The sequence below is a fragment of the Sardina pilchardus genome, chromosome 9 (assembly GCF_963854185.1).
Source record: "Sardina pilchardus chromosome 9, fSarPil1.1, whole genome shotgun sequence".
Classification (NCBI taxonomy): domain Eukaryota; kingdom Metazoa; phylum Chordata; class Actinopteri; order Clupeiformes; family Clupeidae; genus Sardina; species Sardina pilchardus.
In genome coordinates this window covers 34981295-35001765 of record NC_085002.1, presented here as the reverse complement: position 1 = coordinate 35001765, position 20471 = coordinate 34981295, and the positions used below count along the sequence as shown (strand labels likewise).

At 39.7% G+C, this 20471-nt stretch overlaps 1 protein-coding gene across 1 annotated transcript in view; it reads right to left on the bottom strand.

Moving 5' to 3' along the window:
- The window catches only part of dock3 (dedicator of cytokinesis 3), a 597933-nt gene that overhangs the window by 86675 nt on the left and 490787 nt on the right, over positions 1-20471 (bottom strand). Inside the window, exon 48 of the mRNA XM_062544851.1 lies at positions 14854-14929. Coding sequence (XP_062400835.1) covers positions 14854-14929 — 76 coding nt within the window. The remainder of the gene's footprint in view (positions 1-14853; positions 14930-20471) is intronic.

Genomic DNA, 20471 nt, shown 5'->3' with positions numbered 1-20471 from the left:
CGGACAAGCCAGACAATTCCCGGCCAACGCGCTGTTTCGCTGCTAATCATATTAATAATAGGCTACCCAACGCGGTTCCGACAATTTTTCAGCCAGCAAATGCGGACGCCGCAGGTCGTTAAACTGCTGTTGACTGCTGTAAATGGCAAGGATTTTGCCTTTATTTGTATAGGACAGTGGAGAGAGACAGGAAGTAAGCGGGAGAGAGAGATGGGGTGGGATTGGGAAATGACCGCAGGTCGGACTCGAACCCGGGTCCCCATGGGCACTCGGACCTGTATATGGCACAAGCCTGTTGCGCCACAGCTCCCCCCCACAAAAGGTGATATATCTATAGCACCCGCTATTATACCGGCAGTCACACATGTATTTAATACTTCACTCAGTTCTGGAATAGTTCCTTCTTCTTTTAAACAGGCAAGAATTACACCTTTGCTGAAGAAAAGTACACTTAATTCAACTGATGTGAAGAACTACAGACCTGTCTCCCTTCTTCCTTTCTTGTCAAAGGTTTTGGAGAAAGTGGTCTTCAAGCAAATGTGTGACTTCCTCTATCAGAATAACCTACTAGACCCTATGCAGTCTGGTTTCAAGAGTGGTCATTCTACTGAAACTGCTCTTCTATCTGTGACTGAAGCATTGAGAGTAGCTAAGTCCTCTGCTCAGTCATCAGTGTTAATTCTGTTAGATTTATCTGCAGCCTTTGATACGGTTAACCATGACATTCTCCTTTCTACACTATATGAACTGGGAATTTCTGGGAAAGCTCTTGACTGGTTCAAATCTTACCTTAAAGGGCGTTCTTTCAGCGTGTCTTGGCAGGGACAGATATCAAAGTCTCATGACCTCACTACAGGAGTCCCTCAAGGATCAGTACTAGGGCCCCTCCTTTTCTCTATTTACACCACTTCTTTAGGTGGGATTATTCGCTCTCATGGATTTGAATATCATTGCTATGCGGACGACACTCAACTTTTCCTATCCTTCCCACCTGAGGACTCTAGTGTTTCCCATCGGATCTCTGCATGCCTGAAGGATATTTCAATCTGGATGAAGGATCAGCACCTTCAGTTTAATCTTTCAAAAACTGAGCTCTTGGTGTTTCCAGCAAAAACAGCCATTCCCCAACAGATGAACATCCAGCTTGATTCATCCTCATTGACTCCAACTAGATCGGCACGTAACTTGGGTGTCATAATTGATGACCAACTTACTTTCTCTGAGCATGTTGCCTCAATTGCAAAGTCATGTCGGTATACCCTGTACAACATTAGGAAGATCAGACCTTATCTGACACAAGATTCCACTCAGCTTCTTGTACAGGCAATGGTTATCTCCAAGCTGGACTACTGCAATTCCCTGTTAGCTGGCCTACCTGCTTGCGTATTAAGACCACTACAGTTGATTCAGAATGCTGCAGCACGACTGGTCTTCAATCAGCCAAAGAGGACACATGTAACCCCTCTCCTAGTTACTCTCCACTGGCTCCCTATAGTAGCCAGAATTAAATTTAAATCTCTCACTCTGGCCTATAGGACACTGACTGGATCTGCTCCTAGCTACTGAAGTTCTTTGATCAAGATGTACATTCCCAACCGCCTATTGCGATCTTCTGAGGAGCGTCTGTTATGTCGACAAACCATTCATGCTAGGTCAAACTGTAGATCCTATTCTTCAGTGGTTCCGTGTTGGTGGAATGAGTTGCCCAGTGCTCTCCGTTCCAGCAACAGTTTTGGATCTTTCAAGAGGGGTCTTAAGGCATATTTGTTTAATATGCACTTAGTGGGGGGTGCTGTGGCGCAGCAGGCTACAGCGCTCGTACCATATACGGGTCCGAGTGCCCACGGGGACCCAGGTTCGAATCCGGCCTGCGGTCATGTCCCGATCCCACCCCATCTCTCTCTCCCACTTGTTTCCTGTCTACTCTTCACTGTACTATAACATTAAAGGCAAAAAGGCCAAAAAAAAAAAAAAAAAAAAAAAATAATAATATGCACTTAGTCTTTTGAGAGTTTGTTATGTGTTATGGTTTGTATAATAGTATTGTTTTGTTATAATTTGTCCATTGTTAGAATTTGACATTTATTCTGCTATTGTCCTTAAATTTAGCCATACCATGCTATAGTTATTGTTATTATATAATTAACTGAGTGACTTATTTGATTGCTATTGTGTCCATTGTGTCATGTCCATTCCACAACTCAGCATAGACTATTCAAGGATATTTCCCTTAAATTACCCCATAACAGGTTCTTTGAATCAGACAATTCATCTGTTTTTAAATCCTATTCTTGATCATGTAGGCCTGACATTTGTCAATTAGTTCATGACTGAAGAGGCTGTTGAGTGCAAATGCTGGATAGCAGAAGTGAGAAAAGCTTTTGTTCAGCGAAGAAAATTCGGTAACACTTTATATTAAGACACACATATTCACCATTAGCTAGCTGCTTACTAACATGTCTATTAGTAGCATATTAGCCATTTGTTAGTCATTATAAGTCACTAATTAATACCTTATTCTGCAAGACCTTATTCTACCCTTACTAGACCCTTAATTAAGAATGTCCCCTATGTAAGCTCCTAATTACCCCTTATTCATAGTTATTAAATAAGTTGTTCCATATGAATTATGACCTAAATATGCATGACTCAGTATGGGGCTTGTAAGGTGGTAGTACCACAAGAACAGTTATTCACCCCTAATAATACTTATCAAAGATGGTCTATTTGAATGGAAATAGACACTAAACCACCAGTGCTAATAGTGTACAAATAACTCATAATTAAGTCTTTGTAATGCCAAATATGTTCCCTATTCTGAAGTTGGGTCATTGTTCACATCTAATTCACAATTAATTTGGCACTTATTAACCCCCATGTGTTCCCTAAACTAAAGTTGCCTCCTATTCACACTTATTAACTGTATTACAGCACGCAGTAGGCTAGACAACAAGCAGACAGCCAAGTTAGCACAAATAAAAAGAATATCTCTTTTATAATGAATAGGAGATAGTGAGAAAGGCAAACCTGGATACATTTGTATGCTAACTTTCTTGGCTCCTGAGTAATCAAAAGTCTCAACCTCAATTTTTTTTTTTTTTAAAGTACAGGGTCACATGGTAAAAAAGACATCCGTTGTGAATCAATCTATATCTCTGCTGTTTGAGGTCACAGACTCAGAATGAGAACATTTGATTCAACAAAGACCTATAGTTACAGTAACAGGCAGCTAACACTAACAGAACGGGGCATAGAGACTCGCTTTCAGTTTAATTTACCCATGCCCCATTCAGTTAGTGTTAGTTGTGGGTTTGCTATTTGGTCTACTGTATGCTGTATCAAATTTTCTGTTCTTTCCCCTACGGACAGCACTTTACTCTTCCCTACTGACCTCAAACAGCAGTGCTAAGGATTGGATCACACTTGCAAACGTACCATAGGCGCAGTGATATCGTATGCAGCATCTGAAAATAGTCCCCATAGACAACAAGCAGTAGTAGTGCCAGTGGCTGCAAGTTGCCTTGATTATTACGCCAGATGAGAGTGTAGTTCCATGTCAAATCAGCCTAGAAAAACGCCAGATTTCATTTTCAGTTGGTCTTATTGCACTTTCTAACTTGAGAGGAGACGTTAACGTTTTAAATGGGAAAATTACCAGAAATCTTAGTCACTTTTAAACATGAAGCTAGCAGGCGAGAAGCTAATGGTCTAATCCGATTCAATGATCTATGCTAGGCTGAAGCTAAAAGTTGTATCGCCAGACTCACAGAATGGCTGGATGAACGGGAACAAGGTAAATATCGATTGTTTTGCTCGAGGGAAGGTGGAAAATGAGCGTATTTCCAAAAATGGCGGAATATCCCTTTAAAAATGGGAACTTTTGGTGAAATTAGGAAGAATATATAGGCGCGAGTAGACAAAACGTCACGAAATAAACACCTAAATGTGCAAATCGGACTTTGTTGTTGTAGTAGGGTGAAAGAATACATGCTAAGTAGCAAACTAGCACAAAATCTCAAAATTGGCCGATGCATGGAAAAACAATATTTTCACCTGCCGTGTCTCGCCTTAAGATACAGTCTATTTCAGGGGTCGGCAACCCAAAATGTTCAAAGAGCCATTTTGGACCAAAAAAACAAAAAACAAATCTGTCTGGAGCCGCAAAAAATGAAAAGCCTTGTGTAAGCCTATATGAAGGCAACACAGGCTGTAAGTGTATGTTCTCTATATTAGCCTACTATCAAAATGACTAAGTAGGCTACAACGAGGCTACATAATGAGCTTTCATGATTAAATGTTTTTCCCTGCAGCGCATCTCGGAGAGAATGACACACCACGTGACTACTCCGCTGTATATGGTGTTTAAGTTCAACTTCATGTAATCACCATCCGTGAACCGTTGTTTTCCACGTTTTAATATCTCTCAGGTTGCAACAGAATTTCTCCAGAAGTAGGCTACTGCAATCGCACTTTTTCTCTCAGTCCCAACTGGGTAGTCGGCTGCAAATGTAGCATGCCTTCCCTGAAAATGTCTTTCTAAATGTCTTTCTCTTTTTGTTGTTCGCCAACTTCTCATTACAAAGCAAACATGCAGGCAATCATTCCGCAATAGCAATGAAAGCAAATGATTCGGTCCATTCTGCCTTAAATTCTCTGATCTCATCGGCTATCTTTCTCTTTTTCCCTTTGGTATCCATGGCATGGCCCATGCTGACACACCCGCCGTTTGTTTACAACCATAGGTTTACAGCCACCTGCCTGGCACGGCGCCGCCCTGAAACGTGTGTCGCAGGCTATCAAATCTTCGTTGACAGAAATGTTGAACTTTAATATTTATTATGCACATTTTTACAACATTGGAAAACGTTAAGAATGTTTGTCCTCATACAGAAACCATACAGAAACAAAAATCCCCCCATTAATTTTCATACATTTTTGAAGACGCTCCAGGGAGCCACCAGGGTGGCGCTAAATAGCCGCATGCGGCTCTAGAGCCGCAGGTTGCCGACCCCTGGTCTATTTGATGTGAAAGAAAGGCAATTAAACAATGAGAACATCAGTAGTAAACTAGCCTACAAAGATGGGGATAATGTTACTCCTACTTTGTACTTTAGCTTGTAGGCCTAGGCTATTCGGTATAAACAAACATGAATGGAAGTAGCCTAGTCGCGTTTTACCTTAAAAATGGGAGTATGAGAGGAGGTTACTCAGTAACCTTAAAGTTAAGGTAAGTCAGGCTGCATTCACAAAGTCATTCTAGTCGCTCCAATGTTGCGTCCTTCAGAGAGTGCTCTCATCAAACTATTTTGAATATAGGCCAATGATGATTGACAGCAAATCAATCGGAGCATCCCTAACTGGAACAACAACAACAACAACAACAACAACAACAACAAAAGTAATTTACCAGTTAACTAAAATAGAAAATGGCGTTTTCACTCTGGAACAAGTAAAAACATTTTTGCCCATTTTCGGCTCCGTTCACCCAAAAATTGTGTTTCTGAAGTTAGTTTTTGTTCTTTGAACAGTTTCTCTGATCGGGATTTTTGGTTGGGTCTTTCTGTAGTATTTAATTGTTAACAGATATTATTAGGCTGGCCTTTTTATTTAGAGGATGTGTACAATCATTTTTTAGACACATTCTGTATCGGTTTGTATGTAGTCCTCATACTGACGCCATTCATGACAGATACGTAGCAGAATGTGAGTTGCATTCATATGTAATATAGGCCTATGCCTATCTCTGATGTCAGGACTATTCATTCATTCATTCAACCTTTATTTATTCTTGGAGAGTCATTGAAGGTAACCTTCATTTTCAATGAAGCAGAGATTACAGAAACAATGGTTGTATGTACAGAAAATGCCCCACTTAACACTAGAAGCGCCGTGCCGTTCTGACCCACTTATACCTAGAAGCGCCGCGCCCCGGTCATTTGACCGCTTTGACAACCTACTAGAAGCGCCGTGCTGGTGTGAACTACTTAAAGCGCGGCGAGGCGGTCAAAAGACCGCTGAGTCCTTAGAATGGGAGGCTGTTACTTACACATAATGATAGCTAGATGGCGCTTCGTGCACGAATCAAATCGTTTGGTCATAATTCAGTTTGCACTAAGCCATGTGTCATTCGTGTCAGACCGTGTTGTTGATAGTTGTTGTTTCATTATGACATACAGCACGTCTGAGTTATCTGTTCATTTATTTGTGTTGATTTGTGTTGTTTGAGGTAAAAACTCTGGAAGAGTTCTTGAACAAACCTTATGCAAACTTGACTTTCAACTTTTTCATAGTATTTCATCTTTTATATTTCGTTTTTACATTTTGTATGTAGTAACCCGCAGTTCGGGTTTGGGCAGATAATCTAAGCTCTAAAATGAATGGGTGGCTAGTTCTAATTCACTCCCCAAATTCACTTCTATTCATTTAAGGTAGCCGCCGAAAATGATCGGACCTGGAACAAAGAGCCTAACAGTCTGGTTTCAATTACACAGTAGCCAGGATTTCATGCCGCATTTTACAGGCTACCGTGGCTACTTTCTAAAACAATTTTCATTCATTTAGGGAGAAGCATCTTATAGGGTCTAGCTACCTCGGAGGGAGGGAGATAGAGAGAGCTATGCTGAGCAGGCATAGGCGCGAGAAGTAGCCTAATTAAAAATGATGATTGAAAGATATTCTCCGTTTTGCGAATGTGTAGGCTATGTTTACGATGTCTGCTGGAAAAAAGCTATAGGCCTATTGTTTCTACAATTTAAGCTAACTTCTATGTGAATTCGAGATTCAAGATTGATACACACATTTAATCGTGATGCAGAGCCATAGCCCACTGGTTAGAGCTACGGCCTGAAAACCTAAGGGTTGCTAGTTCGATCCCCGACCTGTTCATGGCTAGTGCTAGTTCTTTTGAGCAAAGCATCAATAAAGTAGGCTATATTCTATTCTATTCTTTTCTATTCACACAACTACACGCACGCTGGCGAATTCAAACATTCTGAAACGCGCATGTGTGATGAAACATGATTGCGCATTCTTCCACGAGTTGCCTAAAGTAAACAGCCAGCCTACAGATATGTAGGGGACAGAGAGAGGTGTGGGGGTGGGGAGGCACTTAATTGTCCTCAATGCTGCGGTGATGTCTGTAGCCTAAGTAGCCTCTACAGACGAGTGTATGGGGGAGGTTGGAATGATCGGTTTCAAATAGGCTATGTTTGCAATGGATAGTGTGTTATGTATAGACCCCGAAGCCATTTGCTTTGAGAATAACGGCTGGCTGATGAAGTTGTTGACTGGCTAGCTGGCTCAGCCAAAACCTAAATGCTGCTGCAGCCGCCAAAGTTTTCATGACTGATAATGGCTTTAGTTGCCACTTCATGTCCCTACAGATGTCTATATTGTACTAGATCTCGACACACAATGTTATTGTATTGTTTTGGACAACGTTCTGCACGTTTCACTTCAGTCAGTTCAATGTAGACTGCATGCGTTGTGAACAGGGCAGCAATCTCTGGAAAGGAAACGGTGGAAGTCGCAGTAATAGCCTATCGCGTTCAATGCTGTAAATCTGTCTGTTCCAGAATATTTGGTTCATATCATCAATCTTTGGTTTTGGTGTTTGTGCAACCGGGCCCTGAAGATTTAACAAAAGTCTGAGTAGCTCTATGTAGGAATTAGGAAAGTATGTAAGGTGAGATCAAAATGAGGCTCTTGTTTGCTTCTTTCCCCCATGTCATTTTAATTGGTCGTCAACTCACTGTGAGTCCTGTGTATCGTAGCAACGAGCACAATACTGATGTGGTGTATCAAGTGGGAAAATCTCATGTAGGCCTAGTTTCTAGGCTATTGTTTATTTTTCGCGTGTGTCTCTATGATATAATTATTTTTAGATGCAAAAAGTCTAACTGACTTAGCAAAAGTTTGTCAGATGGCGGCTCAATTTGGCTCAGAAAATTATTGGCTGGCGAAATTATTTTTCGTTAATGGTAAACAGTATTGTGATTGATCCGTTTATTTCAAATAGTTTGTTATTAAAACCATTAACAAAAAATAATTGTTCGTCGACGTTGAAAAAATGGTCAGTGAATTCAGTCAATATAAGCTACATTATTTCGCTCGTGCCGAGTTGTGAACCCGGGTCTCATGCGTAATAGTCGAGCGAGTTAACGTTGCGCCACTTAACGTTTACTATATCTCACAATTGGAAACAGGTACTTGAAGCGACGCAACTCAGTTTGTCCAGCAAATATGTAAGAAAATGCTTATACATTAGTCTGAGCTTTAAAAGATAGCCTACAAATAGAAAATAAGATATACAACTATGAATGTACGTAGGCATACTCGCCCTACGTACATAAATACTACGACGAATTTCAGCTGAAAATATTTTTTACACACGTAGGCCTGCCTAATAGAACAACGTTGCAACGTTTTCAAAACTTGCATTTTACCACAGTACATCGCCTCCATAGACTATGCCAGGGCTATTCAATTAGTTTGTAATAGGGGCCAGTTCATGAAAAGTATCACAACTGAGGGGCCGGAGAAATACCGCTTGAAATATGAGTAATCACGTACAAATGATACAATAAACTACAACAGCACCAATATGGGTGTTCAAATGTTGCATTTTGTAAATGCATAATATCGTTTTTTTGTTGGTTATTTGTGTTTTGGGAATATTTCTGCCACAGGCCCAGCCTACCGCAGTGGTTGGCCAACATTGGGAAGGTGACACTGGATCTATATTGCTAATATGTTGCATTTTGTAAAAGCATAATAGCGTTTTTTGGTGGGTATTTGTTCTATTTGTGTTTTGGGAATATTTCTGCCACAGGCCCAGACTACCACAGTGGCAGGTCAACATTGGGAAGGTGACACTGGATCTATACTGCTAATATGTTGCATTTTGTAAAATAATAATCTAGTTTTTTTGGTGGTTATTTTGTTGCATTTGTGTTTTGGGAATATTTCTGCCACAGTCCACTACCACAGTGGTAGGCATTGGGAAGGTGACACTGGATCTACATTGCTTATATGGCTAATATGAAATCTGTGATAACATTAACAGCAATGGAATCTGAGCTTTGTGCAGTAACTGTTAAGTCCATACAATTTCCAATGGGTACAAACAGGTTTCAAACGGTGCTCAAAAGAAATGAATGTGCGTAATCGGTCGCATATTTAACTCTTCTCAACATTTAAATTGGATGAACGTGTTCACAAATCAATGTTACTTACAGTTGACTTGACATCAAGGCGATGGATGTGTATTAGTTTCACAGATTCACACTGAATATTTGCGTGGTCAAACCATTAAAATGTTTGTAGCTTATATACTCCAACGTAGTGGCAATTTACCTTGAAACTAAACTAAAATGGAACTTATGTTCAACTCGTTCTAAACATTACGTGCAATTGGCTGAAGTGCAGTGGCTGCAGGACTTCCGAGCGAGTGAGCGCATGAAACAGAACTGATGCCACCAAAGTTAAACTTTTAAACCGACTCCTATTTGCCTCAATAGCTACAGTAAGCGTTACTTGAGAATGGCCATTTCACTCACGCTTTGCCTGATTCACGTTCAACGTGAAATGTTTTATAGCTGCATTACAACTTACCGCCACTAGGTGGCAGTACAGTCCGCTGTAGCATTGCTGCGGTGTGATTGATACACAGTAGCCCAGTTCTACTCATTCAAGTAGAGGCCAGGAAGCAACCTCCAGTGGCCCAGCCCATATAGTAGGCTATATTTCGGAAATGCCAACAGAAATCCCTAGGAGCTTAGTCACCTACAGACTGCAACAATACAACTCTTTTATTGTTGTGTTTTTTCGGGTGTTTGTCAATTCAGTCTGGCACTCTGAAAATTTTCGCAAGGCTCGCAAAGACGAGCATGAACTAACAAACTATTTGTCATAGTTCAAAATTGCCATTAACACAAGCAGCAGATTGAAATAACACTTTATGTTTCATTCCAGAGTTTGACAACAGTGAGGATGATTAGCACTATGCAAACAAGTTTTATTGAGTTAGACTGCTTCTCTATAATAGTTCCGTAATCTGACGTAGGCTATTTCCTCATGAATGTAATTCTGTAATTTCTCTTTGGATAGCTATCTATCTATACAATGGCGTCAGTGTAGTTTTCAGGGGACAAAACGCTATTTTACAGCTTGGTTTGATAAGTGCTGGGGACATAAAATATGATCTTAACGATGTTGAGGACTGTTGCGTTTCTGACTCTGCTGCGCTGTTGTCGCCAGAACTAGGCTATATTTAGGTTACTTTATCAGCTTCGTACTTAAATGGCTCATTCTGAGGAGAATGAAGGCTAGTTCGATGGTTTCTATCATGTCCTCAGGACGCGGCTCGCCCCAAAAAAAAGAAACCAGAGCCAGAGGGATGGTGAAATCGATGTAGTCATTCTAACTCCACGAAAATTACCACCGCTGGTTAGTTTGCTTTGGTTTGTGGAGTATCCATATGAATTTGAGAAAATTTATAGGCTTTAGACCTACTTTCTCGGGGGGCAGAGACATTTTTAAAGGTGGTCTAGGCCCTCTATGAAATACAGTAGCCAAAGCATAAATCTTTTAATCGTAGTTCCGTGGGCTATTCGAAATTACGCTCTGATCAGCGGAAGACGGGAGCAGTGAATCTAAATATTGGTCGTTTATCGAAGAACAGTAGCCTACCATGCCTTACCATTATCTTTGATATTTCAGTGCATGGTTTTGAATATTTTAACAGTTGCCAAAAATATAAGGGATTCAGTCAGTCAAGTTTATTTGATATTCGCGGTATACACTTAACGCACGATCAAAACTTCTGACATGCATACTGACGACTGTCCATCAGATCAGAGTCTATGCTCTGTCAATCTCAGACTCTCACAAAATTAAGGAAGCAAGTAAAACGCAAGATGCACGGGAAGTAGGAGTATGAATGATGTAGCCTACGTTTCTTAATGATTGTCGAAATGTTTCTTTCGGGGGGAAACACGTCCGGCATGGTCCAGCGACATATCGTTATAGTCATTCATTCACCACATGATAAAATGCAGTCTAGCTTGACGTACAGTAGACAACGGTAGGCCTATGCCTATCTCTGAATCAACATGAACATGAGTATACCTATATCTAAGTTGCTAGAACTTTATTTTGCGTAGCTATAGGTCTAGTCAATGGTGAAAATGAATCACCGCTCACTGTCCTGTCAAGCGTAGCCATGTATTAAAGACATTTTATTTTCAGTTGGCAAAAGTGATGACAAAAAGTGTTAAAATGACGCCTATCTATCTATCTGTCTATCTATCTATCTAACGTTCAGTTTCACTTGCGCAAAAAGACGAGCATGAACTTTGCGAGGTTATCCGGTTCCTCAAATTGGTGAGGGTTCTGTTACATCTGCGATCAAGTGATTTGAAACATAGAAAATATTATAACGATTCGTCTAGTCTAGTCTTTCACTTTTGAGTCGTTGTCCAAGCATCTATGCCGTGCCGACGATGGCTACCACAAAGCCATTCTAAATGGCTCCGAAATGGGCAGCAGTGTTGGACGTTAACTGTACCATCCCCCCTCTGTGAGCTGGCCTCTGCTTAGAACACGAATTTAAAAATCCCCCACCCCCCAAGAGCAGTTTCACACATCATTAGCAATCTTTTGTATATGTTGAGTGTGCGTCTGCAACAGTGAGCCTACTCCTTTTCGGCTTTCGGAAACAGCATCATTTTCGCCGGGGACCGGGTAGCCATGTCTCCACCACTTTTTATGACGAACGATTTTGTCCCCACCACTTTTTAAATGTTTATCAATTCATCGAAAAAGTTGGTGCCCACCAGTGATGCGCGGGTACGTGTCTGAACGGCCCGCCCCGCCCCGCCGTTTACAACTAACCCGACCGCAACTCGGACCACAAAAAAGAATTATTGAAATATTATACCAGACCCGCTTCCCGACCCGCTTATTGTAAAAATTGGTCTAACTTAGTCGTAGCGTCATTGAGCTACGCAAAACTGGTATCTCATGCATGTAAACAATATAGGCCTAATAGTCTAGTGATTGCTCAGAATTTGGGAAACATGCATTTAGTCTAGGCCTTTTTTTGTTCCGTGTCAGCGTTCATCCAAAAATTAGACTATTTCAACATTGAACATAATTAGCCTAAGGATTTTCCTACACAAATTCTGTTTCAGCCGTTCCTCACATGAATGCGTTGGGACTCCCAAGCATGAAATGCAGGCACAGAATATTACCGTATTACTATTAAGAAACTCTTTATTAACGTCTTCATCAATGGACCAAAACAAAAATCAAAACCAAAACCCATAGAGCCCGATTGAGTGCGTCATTGCTTGCTCCGCGAAACCTTTATTGCACGAAAGAGCAGACGTGGGGCTTTCCAACGAGCCACTTTATAAGTTGCGCAAGGACACACATTGCATGCTCATACCAATTGTAGGCTATATGCCTTGATGACATTAAATTAAGAAGTATTTCCTGATTGGGGACACTTTTAGTTTATTTGCCTTTCAGTCCATGGTTCCACCATTCGATCTTGCTACAAATTATCAGACTTGAGAAGCACGCATCGCATCAGCAACTTCGCTGCTCAGTAGCCGAATCGAAGGGGCCAGCAGTTCGAGAAAAAAGTTGGAGATCATAGACAAAGAAAGCATATGCTCTGAGAACAGAACACAACTGCATGTCAAGTGTAGCCGAGGGTCTGTCTACAAACAACAAGTGCACATGTTCGTGACAAAATATGGGGAATAGAATCGCGTTTCAGTGGGAATGCTGCAAATTATGTTTTCCTCTTCTAAAGACAATTATGTACGATATAAATGACAAAAAATTAACAGCATATTTTTTTTATACCGACCCGACCAAACATGACCCGAATAGGCTATCATAAAAAATATGTTTTCTTGACCCATAACCGCGGGTGACCATATTATGTGCAAATCTAACAACTGAGATGCATCCCCTATAATCATTATAGATCAAAAAAGACAAGTAGAACACACAAACAACCATAGGATTCATGAGGTCATATCATTTTTAAATAAATTAAGTCACCGTTAATGCGACGGGGCAAACATGTGTTTCTTAGCGTCTTGAAACTTTCTTCTGAGAACTGAAAGTCCGATCAAACGTCATTCAAAGGCAGTCCATAATTCAAATGAAATTGTTTTCTAACGAAAAAGTCCTACCTTTTATAATAGGCCCAAATAATAGAATATTTCAATAGACAAGATGGGTGTGATGCCTAATTGTTTCCAGCCTGATCAAAACCGTTCAGGAATTATTTACGCAAAACTGAAATGTTCATAATTCATTCTCCCTCCTTCGCTTTCGGTTCGGAATGAAACAGCAGAGAGCATAAACCATATAGTTTCTCCTGTAGGCCCATTTTAGGCTATTTGACAACAGCCAGCTATACATTTCAAATAAACATATATAGGCAAGAGGTTTGTGGTGCGTCGGAAAATGGGACATTAATTGTTTCCCGCATTTAGAATCAAGAATAACATTCGTGAACCATTTTGTTTTGTTGCCAGCATAAAAACAAGCGTAGGCCTACCATCAGCCTATCCGCACATTTGAAATAAAATGTATGAATTGACCCAAAAACGAGAACACAAGGACATAGCCTAGGCTTATGTTTTTAGTGGAAACTGGCCTCGTGACCTCATGAAACCGTTAGTGACAGCAAAACAAACCTAAACGAAACAGCCAGATGCCTCTTCATACAATAGGCTAACAGAAGACACCTTCATAAACAATAACAAGTTTTGTCGTGAGACTAGGCTATTAAAAGCAGAAAAGATGTTCAGCTTGCTTCGGGATTGAATTCAATTTGGGACTGTTTGGCTAGTGGTAAATGCCGACATTCCTAACCCTGCTCACAAGTGCCACCTGGTGGTTGTTTGGGACATTGCAGCTTCACTTGGGAAAAATAAATAAAATACACGTGATTCACGTGTGATTCTCATGAGAATCTCACGTGAAAGCGGCCAATGTCAACCAACGCCCACTGTACATTACGAGTGGCGTATGTTTTCGCGAGGATATGCTTAGACTGGAGAGGCACACTACCGGTGAGATTTCATGCACCAAAAATGCTTCATGCTTTGAGGAAAACAACTTGGATTTGGCGCACGTCAACATGTTGGTGACGCTGCGTAAAAACGAAGCAAGGCACAAGTAACGTCTTTGAATAATACCCAGTAACACCGTAGCCTACAACGGCAACGCACCACACAGAATATTTATAGGCGCTACTCGCAGTGTAGCCTATCGCTGTAGGCCTACCTCCATTATTGTGTTTTCCACCAGCTATTTACGTCTCTACCGAATATGGATTTGCTTATCAGTCAACACTTCAAGGGCCACTACAAAGTATCTCGGGGGCCGGATCCGGCCCGCGGGCCGCTAATTGAAGAGCCCTGGACTATGCCATGTAAATGAAAAATAGTTATTAAAATAAATCACATATATAATACATATTGCACATATATAAACTATATGTGTTATGGTAAAATATTATTCTCATGCCCGACTGACAGGAAACCCTTACTAAACTAGCTTGTACCAGTGTGCTTTTGATCATGTAAAAATTCTGGGTGATAAAACACGCGTATTTAGGAAAAGTCGTGAACGTAGAGTCCTGGGATTTAATCGAGTGAAAAGATTTTTTTTTTTGTAATCACTGCGGTCTTGCCGGCAGTTCTAGGTATATCTAGGTCAAACCTACACGGCGCTTCTAGTAATACGCGACAGCGGTCAAATGACCGGCGCTTGGCGCTTCTAGTGTTAAAGATTCTAGCACCAGACGCCACTGGAATGGAGACAGACCTGCATGCGGTAGACAGGGTCTTCAGGGTGTTCCACAAGCAGGCCATCGGTCAAGATGAGCAGATTCCCCATTTCACTGGGGGAGAGAGAACAGAGGTAAAGGATTAGAATAAGAAACTCAGCATTGCTTCGAAACTGAAGAGAAACAAAGCCAATCACAGATGGGGAGAAGAGGATGTGGAAGGGAAGGAGAAGGGGAAGAATAACCCTGGAAGGGCAGGAGAAGGGAGCAGACAGGTGAAGGCTGGTAAGCTTCCGTGAGACAGATCTTAGCTGTGCACATCATAAAATCAAACTAATTAAAAAAAATAAGAAACACTTATGGTAACCTAAAGAGCAGTATATTTCTGATTACTGAAAACTGTTAAGAAGCTATACCAGCTGATGTATTTAAAAATGCCTCTCTAGCCTCTATTGTTAGCCTGTACACAAATGAATTGGGTTCTTCAAAATTCCACTACACGTCTCACCTAGCCTCACAGCACACCAGTTGAAAACCATTTCATCTTCTAAGAACAGGGTTTTGGAAATTAAATGTAAGACTTTTGAATATGTTTGTTTAGACTAATTTAATTTAAACTAAGGTGACATCCATATTGACATTCTGTGTTGATAGAATAATGTTAGAAATAAAACTAGCCTTGCATTGCATTGCAATATATATACTTTGTTCCCGGCAGCAGCGGACTAATATTACCTAGATGTTATTTGGTATTATTTTAAATATGAAGAGACTCATTTTGAGATTAGCTTATTTTTCTTAAATACTGAGATTATCATATTTTTTTCGTAAATTTTCTTTACGAAAGGCCTGCCTTGCAGCAAGCCCACTAATTAGGCTTGAATTAGGCTACAACAATTAAGAGCTTTTTACAGTGCATGAAAATGCACTGTACTGTTATTCCAAGTCTTCTTATTATTATAGTGCATGAAAATGCACTATATTGTTCTTCCTAGGTTTCTTAATATTATTATTATAGTGCATGAAAATGCACTATACTGTTCTTCCTAGGCTTCTTCTTATTACAGTGCATGAAAATGCACTGTACTGTTCTTCCTATTCTTCTTATTATTATTACAGTGCATGAAAATGCACTGTACTGTTCTTCCTATTCTTCTTATTATTACAGTGCATGAAAATGCACTGTACTGTTCTTCCTATTCTTCTTATTATTACAGTGCATGAAAATGCACTGTACTGTTCTTCCTATTCTTCTTATTACAGTGCATGAAAATGCACTGTACTGTTCTTCCTAGTATTCTTCTTATTATTTTTCTTCTTCTAACGCTCGCAATTCAGCTTGAACCGTTTAACGTAGAAACGTCATTCAAACTTTGTTGCGTAGGTCTTGCTTATGCCATATGTGCTTTGTATTTTTCAACTTTGTAACTTTTATACTTTTTAAACTATTAGTTAAAAACTATTACCATTTCTCCCATAGACTTAACATTGCTCATTATGACATCACGGCAGCAATTAGAATGTTACGCCAGGTGGCCAGTCCAGGTGCAGCAGCTCTCTCTCTCTCTCTCAGGCTCTTGAGACTACATTTTCTGTTCCCCTGTATCAACTGTATCAACATAAGTCTTCCTAATTCCATCCAACTTTCTATCCATTCATCTTCTTCAAACCATTCACTCATCCACCCATTCTAAACAGTCTGCCTATCAACATCAATTAGACGATCTACATTCAACTTTTAAACAATCTACTCTGTCTCAGGCTCAGGTATCTCTACACTCTGGCTCTCTTAAGACTAGCCAGTTAAATTGATTACACCTGTAACTGTATCTACTACTCTCAGTAGAGAGCTGTGTCTCTCCATTCAACAAGAATATAAGGCACATTCCATCCAACTTTCTATCCATTCATCTTCTTCAGACCATTCACTCATCCACCCATTAAACTGTCTATCAACATCCATTAAACTCTCTGTCTATCAACATTAATTAGACTATATTCAACTTTTAAATTATTTACTCTGTCTCAGGCTTCAAGCATATACACTCTGGCTCTTAAGACTAGCCAGTTAAATTGATTACACCTGTATCAACTGTCAGTTTCTCTGGCTATAAGCATACAATCTCTCTGAAGACTACATATCCTGTTAACTGTTTCCTCTGTCCACAACTGTTTCAAAATAAAAGTCCTCACTGCAATAATACACTATTAAATCATTTAACCATTGAAACTACTCAACTATTTAACTGTTCAACCATTCCAACTGTCAGTTATCATCAACTATGCCTCCAGTCAACTACATGAAACCTCCATGTACCTAGCAACCAACATAGCAACCATTAAAATTAAGTGTTTATGACCGTTTCCGCAACCAACATGATTATACTGCAGTAACTTCTTGTTTCCTGATAGTGGCCACCATGGATACCCTAGCAACAAATGTTTCAAAATAAAAGTCCTCACTAGCAAGTTATCTAGTTAGCATGGTTAGCATTGTTAGCATAGCTAGCATTTTTAGCATAACTGCAAAAAATCATCAACTAAGTTAGCTAATCAACCTGGTTAGCATTGTTAGCAAATCTAGCATTGTTAGCATAGTTAGCATTTTTAGCATTACTGTTAGAAATCATCGGTTAAGTTAGCTAATCAACCTGGTTAGCATTGTTAATAAAGTTAGCATTGCTAGCATAATTAACATTTTTAGCACAACTGCTAGAAATCATTAGCTAAGTTAGCTAATCAACATTTTAACATGAATAGAAATCATTAGTTAAGTTAGAACTGGAATGTTTCAACTTTAAACTGTCTACCTTCACACTATCAACTCTCTGTAAACTATGCAACCACCATGTTTACCCTAGCTACACCTTAGTAACCATATCTACATTATCTATCTTTTTTGCATTTTCATGCACTGGTAATTCCTTGGAATTGCATTTCTAGTTATTATTAAACTTCTTCTTCTAACGCTCGCAATTCAGCTTCAACCGTTTAACGTAGAAACTTCATTCAAACTTTGTTGCGTAGGTCTTGCTTATGCCATATGTGCTTTATATTTTTCAACTTTGTAACTTTTATACTTTTTAAACTATTAGTTAAAAACTAATCACCATTTCCCCCATAGACTTAACATTGCTCATTATGACATCACGGCAGCAATTAGAATGTTACCCCAGCTGGTCAGCCACCTGGGCACCAACTGTCAGTTTCTCTCAGGCTCCTCTCTGAAGACTACATATTCTGTTCCCCTGTATCCTCTGCGCACAACAGTATCAAAATAAGTCCTCCTAATTCCATCCAACTTTATATCCATTCATCTTCTTCAAACCATTCACTCATCCACCCATTCTAAACAGTCTGCCTATCAACAACATCAATTAGACGCTCTACATTGAACTTTTAAACAATCTACTCTGTCTCAGGCTGGCTCTCTTAAGACTAGCCAGTTAAATTGATTACACCTGTATCTGTATCCACTACTCTCAGTAGAGAGCTGTGTCTCTCCATTCTACAAGAATATAAGGCACATTCCATCCAACATTCTATCCATTCATCTTCTTCAGACCATTCACTCATCCACCCATTAAACTGTCTATCAACATCTATTAAACAATCTGTCTAACATCCATTAAACTCTCTGTCTATCAACATTAATTAGACTATCTACATTCAACTTTTAAATTATTTACTCTGTCTCAGGCTTTAAGCACACTCTGGCTCTCTTAAGACTAGCCAGTTAAATTGATTACACCTGTGTCAACTACTCTCAGAGAGCTGTATCAGTGTCTCTCTTAACAAGAATATAAGGCACATTCCATCCAACCTTCTATCCATTCATCTTCTTCAGACCATTCACTCATCCACCCATTAAACTGTCAATCAATATCTATTAAACAATCTGCCTATCAACATCCATTAAACATTCTATCTATCAACATTAATTAGACTATCTACATACAACTTTTAAAGTATTTACTGTGGGTCCCTCTCAAGCAGCGTTTATATGTCCTCCCTCGATCCTCGATCCTCAATGATCTACATAAAGAAAGATAGAAGAAGGGCTAGACTATCCCATTGTTGCCGCTCCATCATTCTTTATGTAGATCAGTGAGGAGCGAGAGAGGACGCGTAAACGCTATGAGAAGCACCTTCTGTCTCAGGCTTTAAGCATACAATCTCATTAAGACTACAGATCCTGTTTCACTACTTCCTCTGTCCACAACTGTTTCAAAATAAAGGTCCTCACTGCAATAATACACTATTAAATCATTTAACCATTGAAACTACTCAACTATTGAACTGTTCAACCATTCCAACTGTCAGTTATCATCCACTATGCCTCCAGTCAACTACATGAAACCTCCATGTACCTAGCAACCAACATAGCAACCATTAAAAAGTGTTTATGACCGTTTCCATAGCAACCAACATGATTATACTGCAGTAACTTCTTGTTTCCTGATAGTGGCCACCATGGATACCCTAGCAACAAATGTTTCAAAATAAAAGTCCTCACTAGCAAGTTAGCTAGTTACCATGGTTAGCATAGTTAGCATTGTTAGCATAGTTAGCATTTTTAGCATAACTGCAAAAAATCATCAACTAAGTTAGCTTATTAACCTGGTTAGCATTGTTAGCAAATTTAGCATTGTTAGCATAGTTAGCATTTTTAGCATTACTGCTAGAAATCATCGGTTAAGTTAGCTAATCAACCTGGTTAGCATTGTTAGCATTGCTAGCATAGTAAGCATTTTTAGCGTAACTGCTAGAAATCATTAGCTAAGTTAGCTTATCAACATTTTAACATGAATAGAAATCATTAGTTAAGTTAGAACTGGAACGTTTCATCTTTAAACTGTCTACCTTCACACTATCAACTCTCTGTAAACTATGCAACCACCATGTTTACCCTAGCTACACCTTAGTAACCATATCTACATTATCTATCTATTTTTGCATTTTCATGCACTGGTAATTCCTTGGAATTGCATTTCTAGTTATTATTACAGTGCATGAAAATGCACTGTACTGTTCTTCCTAGGCTTCAACTTCAACTTTTTATTATTCTTCTTCTAACGCACGCAATTCAGCTTGAACCGTTTAACGTAGAAACTTCATTCAAACTATGTCGCGTAGGTCTTACTTACGCGATGTGTGCTTTGTATTTTTCAACTTTGTAACTTTTATACTTTTTAAACTATTAGTTAAAAACTATTACAATTTCCCCCATAGACTTAACATTGCTCATTATGACATCACGGCAGCAATTAGAATCTTACGCCAGGTGGCCGGCCACCTGGGCACCAACTGTCAGTTTCTCTGGCTTTAAGCATACAGTCTCTTAGAAGACTACATATCCTGTTAACTGTTTCCTCTGTCCACAACTGTTTCAAAATAAAAGTCCTCAATGCAATAATACACTATTAAATCATTTAACCATTGAAACTACTCAACTATTGAACTCTTCAACCATTCCAACTGTCAGTTATCATCCACTATGCCTCCAGTCAACTACATGAAACCTCCATGTACCTAGCAACCAACATAGCAACCATTAAAATTAAGTGTTTATGACCGTTTCCATAGCAACCAACATGATTATACTGCAGTAACTTCTTGTTTCATGATAGTGGCCACCATGGATACCCTAGCAACA